The sequence below is a fragment of the Camelina sativa genome, chromosome 13, assembly GCF_030686135.1.
Source record: "Camelina sativa cultivar CO46 ecotype springtype chromosome 13, ASM3068613v1".
Classification (NCBI taxonomy): domain Eukaryota; kingdom Viridiplantae; phylum Streptophyta; class Magnoliopsida; order Brassicales; family Brassicaceae; genus Camelina; species Camelina sativa.
In genome coordinates this window covers 1,615,426-1,632,444 of record NC_141892.1, presented here as the reverse complement: position 1 = coordinate 1,632,444, position 17,019 = coordinate 1,615,426, and the positions used below count along the sequence as shown (strand labels likewise).

The window sequence follows — 17,019 nt, the reverse complement described above, 5'->3', positions numbered from 1 at the left end:
GATGGGGTTTGGTTTGGTAAGTTAATGGTCCCAATACTTTTTTCAAAATTTTCTCCAAATTGGTTTGGTTTTACCATTTAAGCTATATGTACTGTAGCTCTCTAATTTTCCCAATCACTCCGAGTTCTCGGTATCGTTTTGGTATCCTATGAAAAAGGACATGAAGTGAAATGTAACATCCCGATTTTTATACTTGGGCCTGTTTATTCTGTTACTAAGATCAGTCCATTAAAAGGCCCAAATGGAGCAAAATGATTAAAACGACAAAAGGAATGTCGTGTGTTGTATATGTATCTCCTTCTCCATTTTGCCGTCAAAGAGAAACGCAGACCTAACCCTAAAAACACACTAGCAGCTTGATCTTGATCCTTGGAGATCTGAAGTCGTGATCTTCTTGTTGGTGATGTTGTTACTAAGAAGAAAGTTATCGAGAGGCATTGTTGTTGTCGTGAGTCTTGTGGAGAAGTAGCGTTGCTTAGAAGAACGTGAGCCTTCACAGCCGTCGGTCACCACCGCTGGTTAGTCTGCCACCGTCGGTAACCGGAGATGTCAGGCATTGTCACCGGAGAAGTCATGGTCCATCAGATATATCTTTAAGGGTAAGGAAACCCTATTTTCTTATGTAGCTTGCACAAGAAGTTACTGACCTTGTCTTATGATTGTTGTTGTCGTTTCGTTGTTGAGCTATGAGGACCTAACCGCTGAAGCTTGAATGACCGTGTCGATGTCAAGCCGCCGGTCAGATCTGTCGAGAGTAATTGCCGAGAAAGGTAATCGGCTGCACCTTATCTCGTGTCGTTCGTTAGTTAATGTTGTGTGATGTTGATTATTAAACCAAAGCTTAAACCAATCTAAACCAGAATTGTGTACTAGAGTCCAGAACCGAAATTAATTATTGGGACTGTTTGTTGACTTGTCTTGCGTTGTTGTTCACGTGTGTAGTCGATGGTGGAGGAGTATGAATATTCTGGTCTGGTTTAGGGATTTCTGTTAAACCGAGAGCTGGGATCGTGGATTTATTTGTGTACTGGTGGTTAATATTAAATAGTTAGATTTGGTTTAGTTTAATTATTAAATCATTCTAATTAATTTAATTGGGGGAATACCAAATCAGTTTATCAAGACTTAGAAGTTGGTTTGGATATTAGATTATATCATGGAATTATTATTTGGGAATAATCTTTAATCCGTTGCAGGCCAAGATTGTTGTTGAAGTGGGTCTTCTGTTGAGGCTAGTTCCACAATCAAATGGCTAAGGTGAAGGTGGTATTTGCGGATAACAGTAACCTCTTTCCTTATGTACTTTTTGATAGTTGTTGAGTATAAACTCAAGAATTGTTCGTTGATTGAAAGTGTTTGTGTGGATTTGTGTGCATGGTAAAATAGGTTGTTAGTAACATGATATATGTGAAGCACATTAGCTACATAATCTGATGTTACAAATTAACTTACATATATTATATTATAAATATAATTATGAACATATATGAGAATGAGAATGAGAAAGGGAAAGATACTTGAGGATGTTGGACTGTTATGGACCGACGGGTTCATTGCAGGTCATAAACCGCTGACGAGCAGGGAAGAATCAAGCTATTGGTCGTGGTCTTCTAAGAAAGGAGGTTTGGGAGCCAGAAAAAGTGTTAATAGCCAAACCTATATGGAACGTAAAACTTCTCAAATAATATAAAGGAAACAGAAATATTTTAATGTGGTAGTTGTCACGAAACTACATAAAATAATATCGGAGTTATTGATGAAAAATAAGATGTTTGCTTGTTTGTTTGATTGACAAACATTCTGAATCTAAGCTAAGTAATAATTGTTGATTATATTTGGAACGTTATAATTGTATGTCCAGTGGGCAGAGTTTGATCTCCTCACTGAGTAAACTTGTTTACTCACCCCCTTATTTCCCTTTTTCTCAGGTTAGTAAGTTCAATTGTTGCAGTTTGAAGTCTGTTCGTTGGTGAATTTTAAAGAAAGAAACGTTTTCGGCCAGACCGAATGGATTACATGTTGTTCCGTCTTTTACGACGGTACGGGTGTTACATTTGGTATCAGAGCCGGTTAAGGCCACTCCGGTTCTGACCCGGAGGGTCAAGATTTCAAAAGGATTTTTTTTTTCATTTTCCGAATATCATGTCATGTTCGAAATTCTTGTCAAATTGTTCCTCATTTTCAGCTTACTGGTTAATTACACCGATGAATAGAATACTACTCCCTCTGTCTCACATAGTTTGATGTTTTAGAGAATAATCTTTGTGTCTCAAATATTGATGTTCTGAATATTTTTAATAAATTTTTGTTTTAATAATTACTGATGTTGTAGAATGTATGGAGTGGGAAAGTGGGAAAGTGAAAAAATATCAAAAAATAAATCATGAGAGGTCATAAATAAAATAAAAAAATTACAGAAAATAAAATTAATCATATATTCCCTTTGTCTTGTGTAAAATCCTAAACATCAAACTATGTGAGACTGAGAGAATATTAATTTCTTACACATCATCATCATATACATACAATACAAAGCAGAATATTTATTAATTAATCTACCTTTTTAGATATTTAAGCTACAATGCTAGAGTGTTGATATATATACCAAATGGTTCAAATTTTCAACAAGAACTTGCAAAAAAATTAAAAGCACGAACGCTTAACAACAAACGTTTTTTTTTTTGTTGTCAACAACTAAAGTTGTTAAAAAAGATCAATAATAGGAAAAAAAAAGTGGTCCAGATTCCAGAAAACAAAACTTGTCCATGCATTTCTGCGTAAGGAACAGTTAAACACATAGTATTTGTTACTCGTGTTAAAAAAAGGAAAAGTTAAAAAAATGGGAAAAGATACCAACAAAAAAAGACAGTGAGTGAGAGAGATTGAGAAACTGGGAAAGATCACAGAGATTGTTTCTTTATCTGTACCTCTTTTTTTTCTGGGGGGAGGCTTTAACACTGTCTGATATCGCCCAGTCGCATCCACAGATCAACCCTACATCACACTACATGCCTCCATAATAGTCGACACGTGGCAATTCTTTTGATGTTTAGATTCTCTGCACACTAATTTTACCTTAATACCTTTGCAACCATGTCTGTATACACTCATACATCATGTATATGCTGACTTCTAGATTCAGTTCAATTATATATAATTATTCAAATATGTATGGATACTTATTAAATGTATATATATATAGATACGTATTATGTATGTATATATTCGCATGAAGAGTCTATATACACATGACATGTCTCTATAGTTTCTTTAGCGGTACACGACATAAATTCTAACCAACCTCTACGTTTTAGATCTAGAGATTAAAAACTTTGAGCTAAAATTTGAATCCTATATATCTGCCTAACTATTGATATAAAATTTAAAAGAAATATTTATTATGTACTTGTTCTTATATTATGCATGTTACTCCTTGATTATTTTGAAACATATGCATGTTACTACTTTAACCGAACAAATTTGCATGTAAGCATGTTAAAGGGGATCTATTATACTCGCATAATATAACATTTCTGATTCTTTTCTAAAAGTAATATTTATATGCATGTTTATAAGTCTACGTTTGCATTAATAAAGGTTTGATTTTTCGGAAAATGTGTTCTTTGAATCTTTGCTAAAGTAAAATTACTTCTATATAGGCTCCCTATTCTTGATTTGATTCTTCTTTTTAGTGGACGTAACTATCAATCTAAAACCATGAATATATACCCTCTTTTCGACATTTTCTTTAATTCTTCATTTTCCAAAGATGACTTTTCAATCTCTCGGTATATAATTATATATAGATGCATCATGCATATTACTACGTAACTGTTTCTCTACAGTAGAAACAATTCTTAAAATTCTATATTCTTTGCTTACCTATGGAATTTTCTTTAGTGGCTAGCTTTTTAAGCTCCAAGTAACACACTTTTTTTCTTGGTTCGTTGATAAAAGTAAAAGATATTTAATATATAAAGAAACAATGTATTTTTACTGACATAAAAACAGTAAAATTTATAGTTAAAGTTGGTGTATACGTTTTTTTAAGGAAGAGCAAATCATTAAAAACTGTGCATATACATTGTAAATTTCCTCTAAGAAACTTATTATAGTAATTTTTTGTTTGAACATGCATGTATGAAATTTCATTACCACTATTACGTAAAATTAAATAAAATAATAACAATAGTTGACAAAAATATAAAAATAATAATAGCATAATCATATTTAATATTAATAATTAAGCATCTAAACTCTTGTGAAGTAGTAATAAGTAATAACAGATTTACTTGGCATATGACTTAGTTTAATTATCTGTCAAATGTAAATGAAGAGAAGTAGTAGTAGATTTTATTTCTACCATGGCTTATCTTTCTCTAATTATAATATATACACATATACAACAAAAAAGGCATGTATGTAAAGACAGAAGCACATATATATAAGAAACCTACAAGTCCACTTCTCTAAGAAGATTTGTTCAGGCACACGCCAAAACACAAAACACACAAAAAAAAACAAAAAAAAAAACCCTTTCAAGAACATATAAATTTAATATTTCCATTAAAAAAAAAGGAATGGATCTTGGGTTAATACAAGATCTGCCCATCTTGAAGTTCCCACCAGCCATCAAGATCCGATCCAACACCAACATAGATGATGATGACTGCGGCGGCTGCACCACTCCCACTTCCTCCGACCACAAGATTCCTCCCACCATCGCAACTACTCCTCCTCCTCCGCCGCACAAACCCCGTCCACCTTCTACGCCTTCGTCTCTCCGCGTCAGATCTTGCAAGAGGAAGCTTATGACGTCACTACCCAAGTACGAGATCATCGTCAACAAAGATGAGATCGAGCGCTTCTTTACCTCCGTTTACAACCAGACAATGACGTCATCCACCACCACCACCACGGTGGCCACGCGGCGGAGAAGTTTCCGTTCTTGTTCACGAAGATGATCAATAATTGAGAAATCTCTCATTAAAGGTTCCATAATTTCGAATAGCTTTTTTTCGAATTTTATTTATTTTTATGTAATGTTTTTTTTTTATGATCAACTTTACACGTCGACCCACTCTATAAATATACATGTGCGATCGATTGATGGAATCTTTTTTTTCTTTTACTAAATTGTGCTTAGCTGTTTTGAAAACGAATGAACCCATTTTTCAGTAATTTTTATCGACAACTTAAAATAAATTTACAACAAGCCGCATGCACAAGTATGTATATATCATCTTTTAGTAAAAAAATGAAGTTATAATATATATTTCGACTGATGAAACTGAACAGTGAAAGCCTATAGTAGCATTTACCAATTTGTTCAGTGTGGCCAAAAAGTACGTTTTTTCATCATTAGCTGATTGAGGTACTTTTTTTTGAGATTGGATATATGAATCTCTTGAATTGATCCAAAATAGTAGTATGTGGATTATGAAATTCTGTGTCATGGGTTATGATGGTAATTCATTAAACAAAAGTAACAATTTCAAAATAATACTGAATAAAAAAGAAGAGGAAAAGGAGAGAAAACGAGTTGCCTTTGCAAGCAATTATTTCTGTCGGCCACGATATATTTCTATTATGTGATACCATGTTGCGCATAATTATGCCTTCCGATCTAATTTTACATAAACATAATTATGATGATATATAGTAAGAGAATTATGTACTTTATATGACATCATGTCTACTGAAACTGAAAGTCAGACATTTCATAAAGGTCATATTGAAAACTTTGAAAGACATTAGTAAAAAAATGAAAAGGTAAATTAGTCAGGTTATAAAAATGATAATAAACAGTTTAGGTGAGTGATTTGATTGTGGTTGGATGAGATATGTTGTAATGGTTAGCGTGTATTACGTGTGTGCTTGTGTAAGAAGCCACGAGAAAGATAATGATGCCTTGATCCAACTATTTTCAACTCTCTTTTTTATATAGAAAATAGATTGTTGCTTATTTTGCAAGCTAATATATATATATAAAAGTAATCAAATAAAGTTTGATCGGAAATTCATGTTGATCTCTGACATTTTTGGACCGACATGAAGAACGATAAATACGGCTTTGGGATCTGTAAATTAATGTAATGTAATGAAATTTAATGTTATGGATGACGTCGCGTAGAAAAATTAATCTACAATTCATTAGGGGTGCCCATTCGTCACGTACTCGGAAGATCGATCGGGTGGGATTTTATTATTACTAATAAGTTTTATATGTTTGAGAAACAAACATTTGATTATAGTATTTTCAAAAATAATTCAGCAGTAATCTTGATTTGTTGGGAGGATTGAAAAAACCAACACATATGGTTTGCAGCTTAATCTGTTGAGCTAATGACAATTACGTTATACCAGAACAATCACCTAACATAAAATTCACTACCATTGCCACGATTACGACAAAAGAACATGCATGCAGCAGCAATATTGAATGGTTGTTGAATTTAGTGAAGCAGTGATGAAGGCCCATAAGTAATTCGAATGGTTTGTAATGTCTACCATGCATGCCACACAATATCCACGTTGGATTATTCTTAAAACTAGCTGTAAAGAAACTGTGAATTCGTCTAATCACTACTACTATGCATCTGTCACAGTTGAATTTATGACATGGAGTAGTTACTTCTGGACATTGAATTTTTCATTGAGTTACTTCTGGACATCAACACATATGATTTGTTGTTGTTACTATGTTACTAACATATTATTTTGATAAACTGACCTTTAACAATGGGTTGACATTGAACTTATACAAAAAAAGAAAAAAGAAAGAAAGTACGAGAACTTATACAAAAAAGGTTAATTAATTGATACAATAAAGTTTACATTGTAGATTTACTTTTGATGGAGATCTTGTAAATGCAATGTGGATAAAGGTGGGTAAGCACGATGATAAAAAAAACACTTAGATTAATTGTTTGTTAATCGTCTTTGATCCGGTGTATATTATATTAGATCGTGCGTAAAAGTGCCTGCAATAAACTGTAATACTTTTATACACGCCGTAAAAATCACCATGATTGTTGTATCTGAGTACATGATATCAAAAACATTATTCAATATATTAGTATCCCCAGCCCATACAACATGTTATTAAAAATTAGGTTGGCTAGTGGGGTACAATAATTAGCCGGGTTCTTATGGTACAATATACCATCGTGAATTCTGCAAACTAATCATATAATAATTTAAAACGAAGGTCACACGCAGCTCAGTCCCTAAAAGTAGACTGAACGAACTATAGTTACATTTTAGCCACAAAAAGGAAAGAAAGAAAAGAAGCAGCTAAATCTGTTATCCAAAATAACTTTGATAGTATATAAATGAATTGAAAATATGTTGTTCGGACGAAATAGTGGATGCAATGAATATGTAACTAAATAGCCTATGAAAATTAGGTTACGTGTGGGGGTAGAGGTGAAATAAATAGAGAAGGTTTTAGACCAAGCATCTAAATGGCATTAAAATAGAAAGTATTGAATGGTACTGTGGCCAAAAGAAGAGCCATGTCTACTACACATTTAAAGTAGTAGAAGAACTATCTCATTTTTAACCCACGTTTTGTACCTTACCACCATACCACCAGCTTCAGGGTTTTTTTACTCTTTCTTTGATCTTATTTGAAAAGTATCCGAGTGGCTTATATATTAAATAAAATGTGGCTCAGGCAAGTACGAATTAGACATGTCTTATTATCAATGAGAGCCTTTCTTTTCTTCCTTTTTAAAGTAAATTTAATATTAGACTATACACATCAAATATGGATTTGAATAAGATACTACAACTACATAATTATTAGGAACCGCAAAAACCAAAAACACATTTCTTGATGCTGCAGGTCCTTTCTTCTCTCCTTGCATTGTCTTTATCTCCATATGTTTTAGAAGAGGCTTATAAAATGGAGTAGGCTCGGATTACCTCTATAATCGGTGCTCTACATAACGGACATTTCCCTCCGTTCCTTATAAGCTCGTTAGCACATTTTGAGCAAGTACACATGTGTCCACATCTGCAAATTCAATGGATTATTTAGTTTTGAGTCTAAGAGAGAGGCAAAAGATTTGAGCTACTAATTGGTTACCTATACAAGAGAGCATCAATGTGGTTGTCACAGCAAACACAACAAGTCCCTTTCCTTACATGGCTCCATCTTGATCCATCCTCTGACGTTTCCGGACTCATACCTGTTGCATAACTCGTCTTTTAACATACTATATACGTAAGTAACTAAATGAGAAACAAAGTTCGTTGGGTAGATTAAGCACAGACCTTGGTCACCTGCAGATCGGTTTAAGGCTGCAGAGACCTCTTGTCTAACCGAACGCTGCAGCTCTAACTGCATATCCATGCAGGCTTCGAGCATCCTCTGCATCTGGCTCATTCCTTGCTGCAGTCTCGCCACGTCTCCTCTTAGGTCGTTCATTACCTCCCATTCCTAATGCAAGTAATAAGAAAAATATCTACATTACACCTTTGAACCAAGCTTCTGACATGCCATTTAGACGTTTAATTACTCATTTAAAGACTCGAGGCTAAAACCCTTCATTAAAGGCTTACAATTTCAGACCGATGCATAGTGTGACGAGACCAACTAGTGTGATGCAACTCTTGATGCCATATTGGCTGGGGTGGTGGCGCGGGTGGAGTTGAAAGCAGTTGTGGACCATTGATGACATTAAGCTGGTTATCGTTCCGTACAAATACTGGGTGGTCTGTGTCACGGTCTAGAGAATCTGGGATTGCTGTTTGCAGGGTACCGTGCAGATCCCAGTCTACATGAGTGTGTCCTCTCCTTTCAGCATATGATTGTATCAGTTGATCCAGACTTTCACGGAAACCACTATGTAGTAGATTAGAAACACTTCTCCTATAAACAGAAAAGATGGTAAAAAGTATCAATCTAACAGAAAATAGGTAATAAAGAAAGGAAACATATCCAAAAATGTGGTTGAAAACTTTCAGTACCTGCTTAGCAGCTCCCTGAGTTCCATGCTGTAAACATTGTCATCCTCAGGCGGATGGAACCTATTTAGTCTTCTCAACTGTACAGCACGGCGACTCCTTAGGGATTCTGGCCGTGTCTCAGGCCAGTTCTCATCAGATTGTCTAGAGTTTTCCTCATGCCAAACGCCATGGGCTTCTTGTGTGCGATATTCATCATCAGTAAATCCACTGGTTTCTCGGTGCATGTCAGTGACCGATGTTTCATCATGGTTTATATCTGTATTATCATACCCATTCAATTGCGTTAACGTTGTTTCCTGCAAATTTAGCCTCTCATCTACTGTGACATCTTCCTGCCAGATCCTTCTTTGATTGGTATCCTCTTCCCAGTCTCTATCCGCATTTGTTAGGTTGCTTTCCGAGTCATCATGCAAAACGGGACTATTATTCCCTTGTCCTGAAGAAGTTGAAGTCTCATCATCGGTTATACGCTGAGAATTCTCAGCTGTGATAGCAATTGCAAGAGCATTTGTGGAATTATTGTCGCTATCAGTGTTGCTACTCTGTTCATGGACAATACCTTCCCTCCCGTTATGGAACCCTTCCCTGAGACAGAACCAACGTGAGGATTAGACCATTATTAGCAATCAAGCTAAACGCCAATGAGGGGACTTGTGTATTATTTATATGAAAGGGCAAATGCGAACACAAGTAAAAATCAGAAAGAAAAAAAGCCGAGTTTTTAAATATGTTTCTAAGTGAACAAGAGAGAGAAGATGAGATGCAGGGATATCAGACTACGCATCTGTGTAGTCCTATACGGACTTGTAGAATAGTTGTATTATTATGATTGAGTTAAAATCTTATCGCTGACATGATAGTGGCAGGAAACTGAATGAGAAAATTGTCTTAGATATTGAAATGGAATTGGAAGGAATTCTTACCTTAAGCCAGAAACAGTTTGTCTTTCTCTTAGCAGAAGAAGTTCCCTTGAAGCCATTGATGGAGTTCTCTCTTGAACTGCAGGTTGCTCATTCCGCAAGAATCTTCCTCTAAGAAGCGACTGCAGAAAATCTTATGGCATTATCAATCAGTCTACAATTGCCTAAGGTGCTAAGATACAGATGAAATATGACGTTTGTTATCCAATCCTAGCATGACACAGGATAAATCTCTAGCTCCTTCAAAGACTTTTTCTTATCCCAATCCAAATTTCAAACACCAAAACACTTATTTGTTTAGCATTTACATTCGGAATATAACAAATTTATCATACTGGCAAAATAAATCTACAGAACATGAATTGTTAAAGATGTAATGGTATCTCAGAATTCCACAATAGAAAAAAGAATAGGAGAAAGAAGTGCAGTTAATATCCTACAAAGAAGCAAAAACGAATCCGGTACTTTAGAAACTAACCTGAATCCGGTTGCGGTGAGCAAAATCAGACACTGCACGATGCTCCAACAAGCCCTGAAGTTCCCGTTGCCTGTCTCTTTCAGCCCTCATAAGCAAATCAAGTAACGCCTGCCTACCTCTTACTCTCCGTAAGTTTTGACGAACATGACGCGGTTGCCCTTCTTCATGGTTAACAGCTGACCCTACATGGACCCTGTCAACTTGTGCAGTGTCATGATTTTGATTCCTATCAACTTCTGAATTAGACCTTTGATCTTCTCTTGGTGTTGCACGAGCTCCTCCTCCTCTCTGCTGACTTGTCATTTGCATCCACTCCCTTATAATCCTGACTCTTTGCCGTTCAGTATCACCCAGCCACTCTGCTCTATGATTACCGTCTATCTGTCTTACATTAGATGAGTGATCGTTAGTTCTACTATCCATCCATCCACGAACGATATGCCTCACCCTCTCCCTCTCGCTATCACCAAGATCAGGAGACTGTTCCCTACTGGAAGAATTATTATTATCCCCATGCTCATTTCGATCACGCGGCCAGGATCCATAATCATTCTCACTCTCACTCGAGTCTCTCAGACCCCCATTGTTTTCACTCACCTGACTCTCCGATGCAGTAGAGCTAGACAAATTAGTATTAGACTCAGCACTCCTTTGCTGCCTCAATCTTTCCCTCACCCTTTCACGTGCCCTGTTAAGCACATGCGCATCTTCTAATTCCCTCCACATCTGCAAAATTCCAGATGCCTGAGTGTTAGGCCTCTCGCTCGCAGCACCCTGACGCCTTGAAGATGGAGACTGAGACTCCCTAAGGAAAGACGAATCGAGCATAGAGACAGTTTGCAAACCAGCCAACGCAATCAACTCAGACTCTCGGTTCCTCCTCTCAATCGTAGTAATCATCTCCTGAGCCTGCCTTGCAGCCCATCGGCTAAAAATCTGAGATTGACGCCTTTGTGCAGCAGATGATTCAGCCAAATTGTCACCTTCAAGTTCAGACCTCCGTCTCCTCCTCACAAGCTGATCACCCTCCTCATCCTCATCCTCTGGATTGTGAACAGAACTACAAGAGCCAAAAGAGATACACTCGTCCAAGTGCCCACGCATGAATTCCTCCAAACCACGCTCAAACTCGGTACGAACATCATCCCTAGACTCTGATTTTTGTTGTAGAGGCTGGATACTAGTCATCCTTACGACGCTTCAATTGAAACCCCAAAACCTAAAAATCCTTCCTTTTTTGTATTTAATGTCAATTCCGATTAACAAAACAACATAGCAACTCCATCACTCAATCTCAAAACCTAGAACAACGCATTTACATGTGCCCACAATTCTCCGAGAAGATCCCAGAAAACACACAATCCCAACATCCCAAAAGGCTCAAACTTTCACACCCCATTGTTCTCCAATTCATCTCTCACCTGATATTGATTCAATTTATCAGCCAAATTGAACAATCAAAACCCAAATTCTATTTCCAATCGAAACAAATCATCAACAACAAAAAAAATACGGAATTGAGATTAGCGAGACGTTACCTCTTCGTGTTCTTCGTCAATGATGGGTATAAAGATGAACAACCAAGCTCCTCCTATAAGACGAGAAATTGCACAATCAAATCAAATTCAATAAAGGATCGATGATGAAGAAGAAGAAGAAGAAAAAACAAAATTATCGGTGATTTATTAATTGTGAAAACTTCAAAAAGATTGGATTTTTTTTTTCTTTGTCTAAGAGAGAAGGTGCAATGACCAGAGAAAAAAAAAACAAATTAATTAAATCAAATCCTTAATTGTCATTTTCTCAGTAACTAATAATTTAATTTAGCTTTGTTGGAATCTATTTTTAATTTATTTTGTCTACTTTTTCGCTTTTGTTAAAAATTAAAAAAAGCATAGGTGAAGGCGAGTCTCAAGGAAGCGAGGAGCTGGTCTACGATTACAACACGTGGCAAGATCCTTTCATCCCACGTCATGTATTGTAATCTCTTAATTGTTTCTTGTAATAATAAACAAAATTAGTGTGTAAATATGAATAGGATATCTTATACAGTATTAAGTTAAAAGTTTGGATTTGCTTCCCAAAACTTAAGAACCTTTTTTTTTTTGGGATTGTTCTTAATAATAATTAAAAAATCCCAAAAACTGAAAAGTTTGATTTGCTTTTCTCAAGTTTACAATACAACAAAATAAAAAGAGCACCTATTCAAAGCCTATGATGAATTTTTTTTACAAAATCTGAAAAGTCAGAGGTGAATCATCATCAAGAGTAGGAAAAAAAGAAAATGAAGATCTAACTTTAGTAAACGTTTTCCTACAACAAAGGAAAACAAAGATAGAAGAAGATTGTGAGAAAAAAACATTGGCCTACCTTATAAGAGGTGTGGTTGTGAATGTTAAGTGTTTTTTTTTTTTTTGGGTTATTAGGAATGTTAAGGTTTGGCTCCAGAAATTTAAAATGGAGAAAGATAAGATGACTACATCTTTTGACCTTTCAAGGTTATAAAGGAAAGGAAAAGCTCAAACTTCACACCATATTATAATTTTTATTTTGTGTATATTTTATAAAACTTCCCCAATTTGGATTGGTCTTTGTGAGGGCTTCGTACCAACCAATATTCTCACATGGAGTAATCTAGAAAAATAAATAATTTATATCACATGATGGCATAATTGAATTTTTTTTTCTTTTTTCACTCGCTCTAATTATTGATATAGTAGTTTTAAACAATATAATAAAATAGTTATATAGGAAAATGTCTATGAGAAAGCTTACAAATGCATTGGGACGAAAGACAAGGTTGCATGGATTTTGGGTCTATGTTAGGTCTCATCAGTCACGTACATATACGTCTTTCAAGATATACACACAATACAAACGTACGTTTTTTTTTTCTAACATCCACTCATTATCATTGTGTTTAGACCAAAATATAGTCTGTGTGATTAGCAATTCTAAGAAAATTACTGTTTTAGACATTTGTAGCAGATGCAACATATTATTGCTTAGGGTTTTAGCAAAATCTCCAAAAACTAGAAACGTTATTATATTCTTACATGATTCAACCCATCTTCTTCACTATTTTGTCTTTTACTGAAAAAAATATTTCTCGAAGTCACGAACTTTTATTTGAGAGGGAACAAACGCACGTTTTGGTTTTAACATTTCATGACATCCATATATAATATCATGCATCTTAACTTAAGACACAGTAAATTTCCATATCTGTAGATCTAGTGTGGACATATGCGTAGGTAGATGATAGCTCTTTTGTCTATATCCTTTTGTTTTGGAAATTTCACTCAATGTGTGATTGTGAATAGGATATATCTATTTTACTTACACTACTTCTATATTTTATCTTTGCATGGCTTGGCAAAATTTTCCAATTAACCCAAAAGTAAAGGAAAACATATCAAACACAATCTTTATTGTTTCACCGTTATGTGAATGTCTTCTTTTGTCTTGTAATTGAGTTAGCATTATTTTCTTGATCACCGTTATGTGATGAGACTTTGCTTTGAGATCGACACAAATGATATATGGCTGTCGTTGTAGGCAGCGGACCAATAAGATAAATACTTCTCAATTGCTTACAATATTTGCTTTTTTTTACTCATGTTTAATTGTATAATACTTTATCCGTTTCAAAATATAGGATGTTTTAATTAAAACACGCATATTAAGGAATAGTTACTTTTACAAAGTTTAACCAATTATAAACAAAACTGCATAATATAAAATATAAAATTAATAAAAAAGTTGCATAGAAAATTGTAAACATCTTATATTATGAAACAAAAATACTTCTCTAAACATTCTATATTATGAAACGGAGGGAATATGTTTCATAACATAACTTTAGAAGGTTCTCTTTTATGTTTACGTTTGATTTAATTTATTTTGGTGAAGATTATTTTGTTAATCGTAAAAATAAACACGATTCACAAACAAAATTCTTCGCTCGATTAACATTTCTTGTTTCTGTCTAAAAGTTGCAAATGACTTTTGATTAAAACATTTATTTGTTTTGGCTTTAATTAAAGTTAAACACCTTATCTTCACTTAAAAACATAAATAAATAAATATTACACTTTGACAAATGACAAAAGACCTATAGCGAGAAAGCTTTTCTTCTGAAAAGTATTCAATCGAATAAAACTGTCAGTTTAAAGTGAATCGGCTCATCCATTTATCGGTTCATACATGACACACCGTATGATATTTTACAGTGCAACAAACAAACGTATTCTATTGAAAAGGGTTGCAATTCCAGTGACTACAGATTCATTTGTGATCATTTTACCCGAGCATAACACATTGAAAAGATCGATAATTTGCTAACATCCCCGACTTGAACTCGAGGAGGTGCAGGATCGCTGAACAAGGTACTGTAGATTTTGCTTTACTATCAGATCTCGCCGGTTCCAAGAGGTTGCCTTGAAGTGTCTCCAGAAGCCCATGCTTGATAGTCTTTCGAGAGCTGTAAAACGAGTCAAAGAGCATGAGAAGGTTGATGTTGGGATGATATTGCAGGAAATGGAATGTATTTATGTTAATATTTGCATAAGGGGAGCACATAAATTGATAAATATAAAGAACAAACAAAGCCAGTTTTACAGTGAAACAATAGACGTTTATGCTAATCTGTAACCTGAGTCCTAGTTCAACATGTGCTTTACCGACATAAATAAAGCCTAAAACAGGCTATTTCGCCTCCTCATGAACCAGCTCAAATATGATAGATCTTCTCAACAGAAAACCTTAGATGTCAGACTAATCTTCACAAATAGGACGATCTTGCAGTTTTGAAACATAGAGAATAATGATACGATTTGCTTATATAAACTGGATTTGATATATTATAGAAACAAGAATTACAAAAGGTTGAGGACTTTGTTAATGAAGCTCCTCCCACTCCCCCAGAATTAACCCACAAATTTCTTGATAACCCTCTCTCACTCTCTCAGACCTTATATATAGACATAGACTTAAGAAAATAACCTAAACCAACCATGGTTAACTCTCACAACAAACCATGGTTAACTTAACCCATTTTCACTGCTTCTATCAAATAAATGATGGCTTATAGGGACTTGTTGATGCAGAATAAGCGATTAAAAAGGTAATAATACAAATACGTTGTCCTGCATACCTGAGATAAAAATCGTGGTAGCATGAGTCTAAGAATTTGATCAAGGACCTGTGTCCCTGTCGCCTCTACTGCTCCCACTGGGAAAACTCTAAATGCAAAAGGGATCTCGATATTGACCTTAAAATTGCCAAATAAGTCAGAAATGCCACAGGAGTGCACTGATTAAGTAAGCAAAAAAGAAGAAGATGAAAGCACTTAGCTACCTCAATGACTGCATCTGAAGTAATTTGTTGCTCTGATGTGCCCTCCTGAGTGCTATCACATGATACCCGGTTCACCATAGAAGCTGCATAACTAGAAAATAACAAATGTTAAGCCCCCATACAAACCATTACCAAAAATGTTAAGCCCCCATACAAGAAAGTAATTACAACGTGAGGACTGAGGATACAAGACATGGGTTAACAAACAGGGATATGCTTACCATCAAATTTGTCATTCTGAGCAACCACAACAGGAGATCCCTCAAGCTGTATAGCACAAGACAATGAAATAAAACCATCAGGATCATTATACAAACATAACTCATATAGCCGCAAGTTCTTTTCTTTGTCTATCATTAGCAAAGGAAGGTCTTTACCTTGCAAGACAAAAGCTTGATGCAGCAGCCATTAGGTTGTTCTTCAACCCTGACAAGCAAAACAGGGCAGACTTCAAAGTTGAAGAATTTAAAAGTATAAACATAGCATCTGAACGTGTTATCATCAACTCTCTCAATCCTCTCCGCATCAAGCACCGAGTACTGACTTGCAGGTAAACTCATATACTCAACTGCAACCAAAAACAAAGCAAATCCGAAATCAAACAATCCGATCCATATATCAAAACCATCCACATAGAAAAAAACAGAAATTAAGATCAAGCCAAGCGAGTATGGTTGAACTTACTTAGAGGTCGTTGGAGCTGACGAACGGAGATGGATTGTTTCTGACGAGCGATGAATCGAGCTTTCGGGACAGAGCTCGAGGAGACGCGAATTGGTGGAGTAGAAGAAGAAGGTTTAGGTGGTTCGTCAAAGGACGATGAGCTAGTAATGGTGAAAGAGAGAGATGGATTTCTAGGGTTCCGATTCGTCTTCTTCGCCGAGAGAGACAAAGAGGTAGTAGTGAGTCTACTAAGAGAAGCTGAGCTCAACGCCATAGCTTAAACGACGGCGTTTTTAGGATATGATCGATGTTTAACGACTAACGGCTTCGCTTAAGCACAGAAGTGTAGGAGTGGGAGAGATAATGATAAGAGATCCTGAACCGACGGAGATTGGGAGGTGGCACCACCATGACCACGAGCTTACCACTGCGCATATTAGCCTGCTGACGTTGCTTCGGTATAGTTAAACTACGCCGAAGATTGATAGCAAGCCCAATAAGAGCCCGTTAAATAAATATCTTTGGGCCAGCAAGAAATTATAAACGAAAAGACCATATCAACTGAGCCGAAAATAGAAATTGAGATTAGATCAATAATATTTGTTAGTATTTTTGATTAAAAGT

The 17,019-nt window shown here is 35.5% G+C and overlaps 3 protein-coding genes and 1 long non-coding RNA gene across 9 annotated transcripts; 2 read left to right on the top strand and 2 right to left on the bottom strand.

Annotated features, from left to right (window-relative positions):
* Nucleotides 1-232: 232 nt before the first annotated feature.
* Nucleotides 233-2,317, top strand: LOC147929117 (uncharacterized). 3 transcript variants are annotated; one of them, XR_015578855.1, is made up of 3 exons: nucleotides 236-770; nucleotides 1,197-1,263; nucleotides 1,929-2,317. It is a non-coding gene; the product is annotated as an uncharacterized LOC147929117 (long non-coding RNA). The 3 variants fall into 3 exon arrangements; XR_015578854.1 differs by having other exon boundaries at nucleotides 1,197-1,282; XR_015578853.1 differs by lacking the exon at nucleotides 1,929-2,317 and having other exon boundaries at nucleotides 233-770; nucleotides 1,197-1,483.
* Nucleotides 2,318-4,424: 2,107 nt separating this feature from the next.
* On the top strand, nucleotides 4,425-5,115 carry LOC104734457 (cyclin-dependent protein kinase inhibitor SIM-like). Its single transcript, XM_010454042.2, has one exon. It carries the CDS (start codon nucleotides 4,581-4,583, stop codon nucleotides 4,962-4,964), a length of 384 nt encoding a protein of 127 aa, XP_010452344.1. The 5' UTR covers nucleotides 4,425-4,580; the 3' UTR covers nucleotides 4,965-5,115.
* A 2,568-nt stretch (nucleotides 5,116-7,683) lies between these two features.
* LOC104734456 (uncharacterized) lies at nucleotides 7,684-12,559 on the bottom strand. 3 transcript variants are annotated; one of them, XM_087481718.1, is made up of 9 exons: nucleotides 11,913-12,259; nucleotides 10,375-11,795; nucleotides 9,900-10,018; nucleotides 9,536-9,561; nucleotides 8,977-9,412; nucleotides 8,569-8,878; nucleotides 8,281-8,446; nucleotides 8,093-8,195; nucleotides 7,684-8,020 (listed from the first exon to the last, which is right to left on the bottom strand). In XM_087481718.1, exons 2-9 carry the CDS (start codon nucleotides 11,560-11,562, stop codon nucleotides 7,903-7,905), a joined length of 2,466 nt encoding a protein of 821 aa, XP_087337844.1. In that variant the 5' UTR covers nucleotides 11,563-11,795; nucleotides 11,913-12,259; the 3' UTR covers nucleotides 7,684-7,902. The 3 variants fall into 3 exon arrangements, with proteins under 3 accessions (XP_087337844.1, XP_010452342.2, XP_087337845.1); XM_010454040.2 differs by having other exon boundaries at nucleotides 8,977-9,561; nucleotides 11,913-12,559; XM_087481719.1 differs by having other exon boundaries at nucleotides 8,977-9,561; nucleotides 9,900-10,029.
* A 1,944-nt stretch (nucleotides 12,560-14,503) lies between these two features.
* On the bottom strand, nucleotides 14,504-16,833 carry LOC104734455 (uncharacterized). Of its 2 annotated transcripts, none has more exons than XR_015578232.1 (6): nucleotides 16,417-16,833; nucleotides 16,110-16,300; nucleotides 15,954-15,999; nucleotides 15,733-15,823; nucleotides 15,530-15,646; nucleotides 14,504-14,857 (listed from the first exon to the last, which is right to left on the bottom strand). XR_015578232.1 is itself a non-coding variant. In XM_010454039.3 (6 exons), the coding sequence occupies exons 1-6, from the start codon at nucleotides 16,667-16,669 to the stop codon at nucleotides 14,786-14,788; spliced, it is 762 nt and encodes a 253-aa protein (XP_010452341.1). In that variant the 5' UTR covers nucleotides 16,670-16,833; the 3' UTR covers nucleotides 14,504-14,785. The 2 variants fall into 2 exon arrangements, 1 of the variants encoding a protein (XP_010452341.1); XM_010454039.3 differs by having other exon boundaries at nucleotides 15,733-15,815.
* Nucleotides 16,834-17,019: the final 186 nt, after the last annotated feature.

What these genes read in the sequence shown, in the direction of transcription:
- LOC104734457 (XM_010454042.2), top strand. Translation starts at nt 4,581, where the DNA reads ATGGATCTTGGGTTAATACAAGATCTGCCCATCTTGAAGTTCCCACCA.
- LOC104734456 (XM_010454040.2), bottom strand. Translation starts at nt 11,562, where the DNA reads ATGACTAGTATCCAGCCTCTACAACAAAAATCAGAGTCTAGGGATGAT. An exon ending in CTATGCATCGGTCTGAAATT is followed by an intron (nt 8,447 to 8,568) that starts GTAAGCCTTTAA and finishes TACTTGCATTAG; the next exon opens with GAATGGGAGGTAATGAACGA. An exon ending in ATTGATGCTCTCTTGTATAG is followed by an intron (nt 8,021 to 8,092) that starts GTAACCAATTAG and finishes TTGAATTTGCAG; the next exon opens with ATGTGGACACATGTGTACTT.
- LOC104734455 (XM_010454039.3), bottom strand. Translation starts at nt 16,669, where the DNA reads ATGGCGTTGAGCTCAGCTTCTCTTAGTAGACTCACTACTACCTCTTTG. An exon ending in CTTCAGATGCAGTCATTGAG is followed by an intron (nt 15,647 to 15,732) that starts GTAGCTAAGTGC and finishes GGCAATTTTAAG; the next exon opens with GTCAATATCGAGATCCCTTT. An exon ending in TACCACGATTTTTATCTCAG is followed by an intron (nt 14,858 to 15,529) that starts GTATGCAGGACA and finishes CTCGTTTTACAG; the next exon opens with CTCTCGAAAGACTATCAAGC.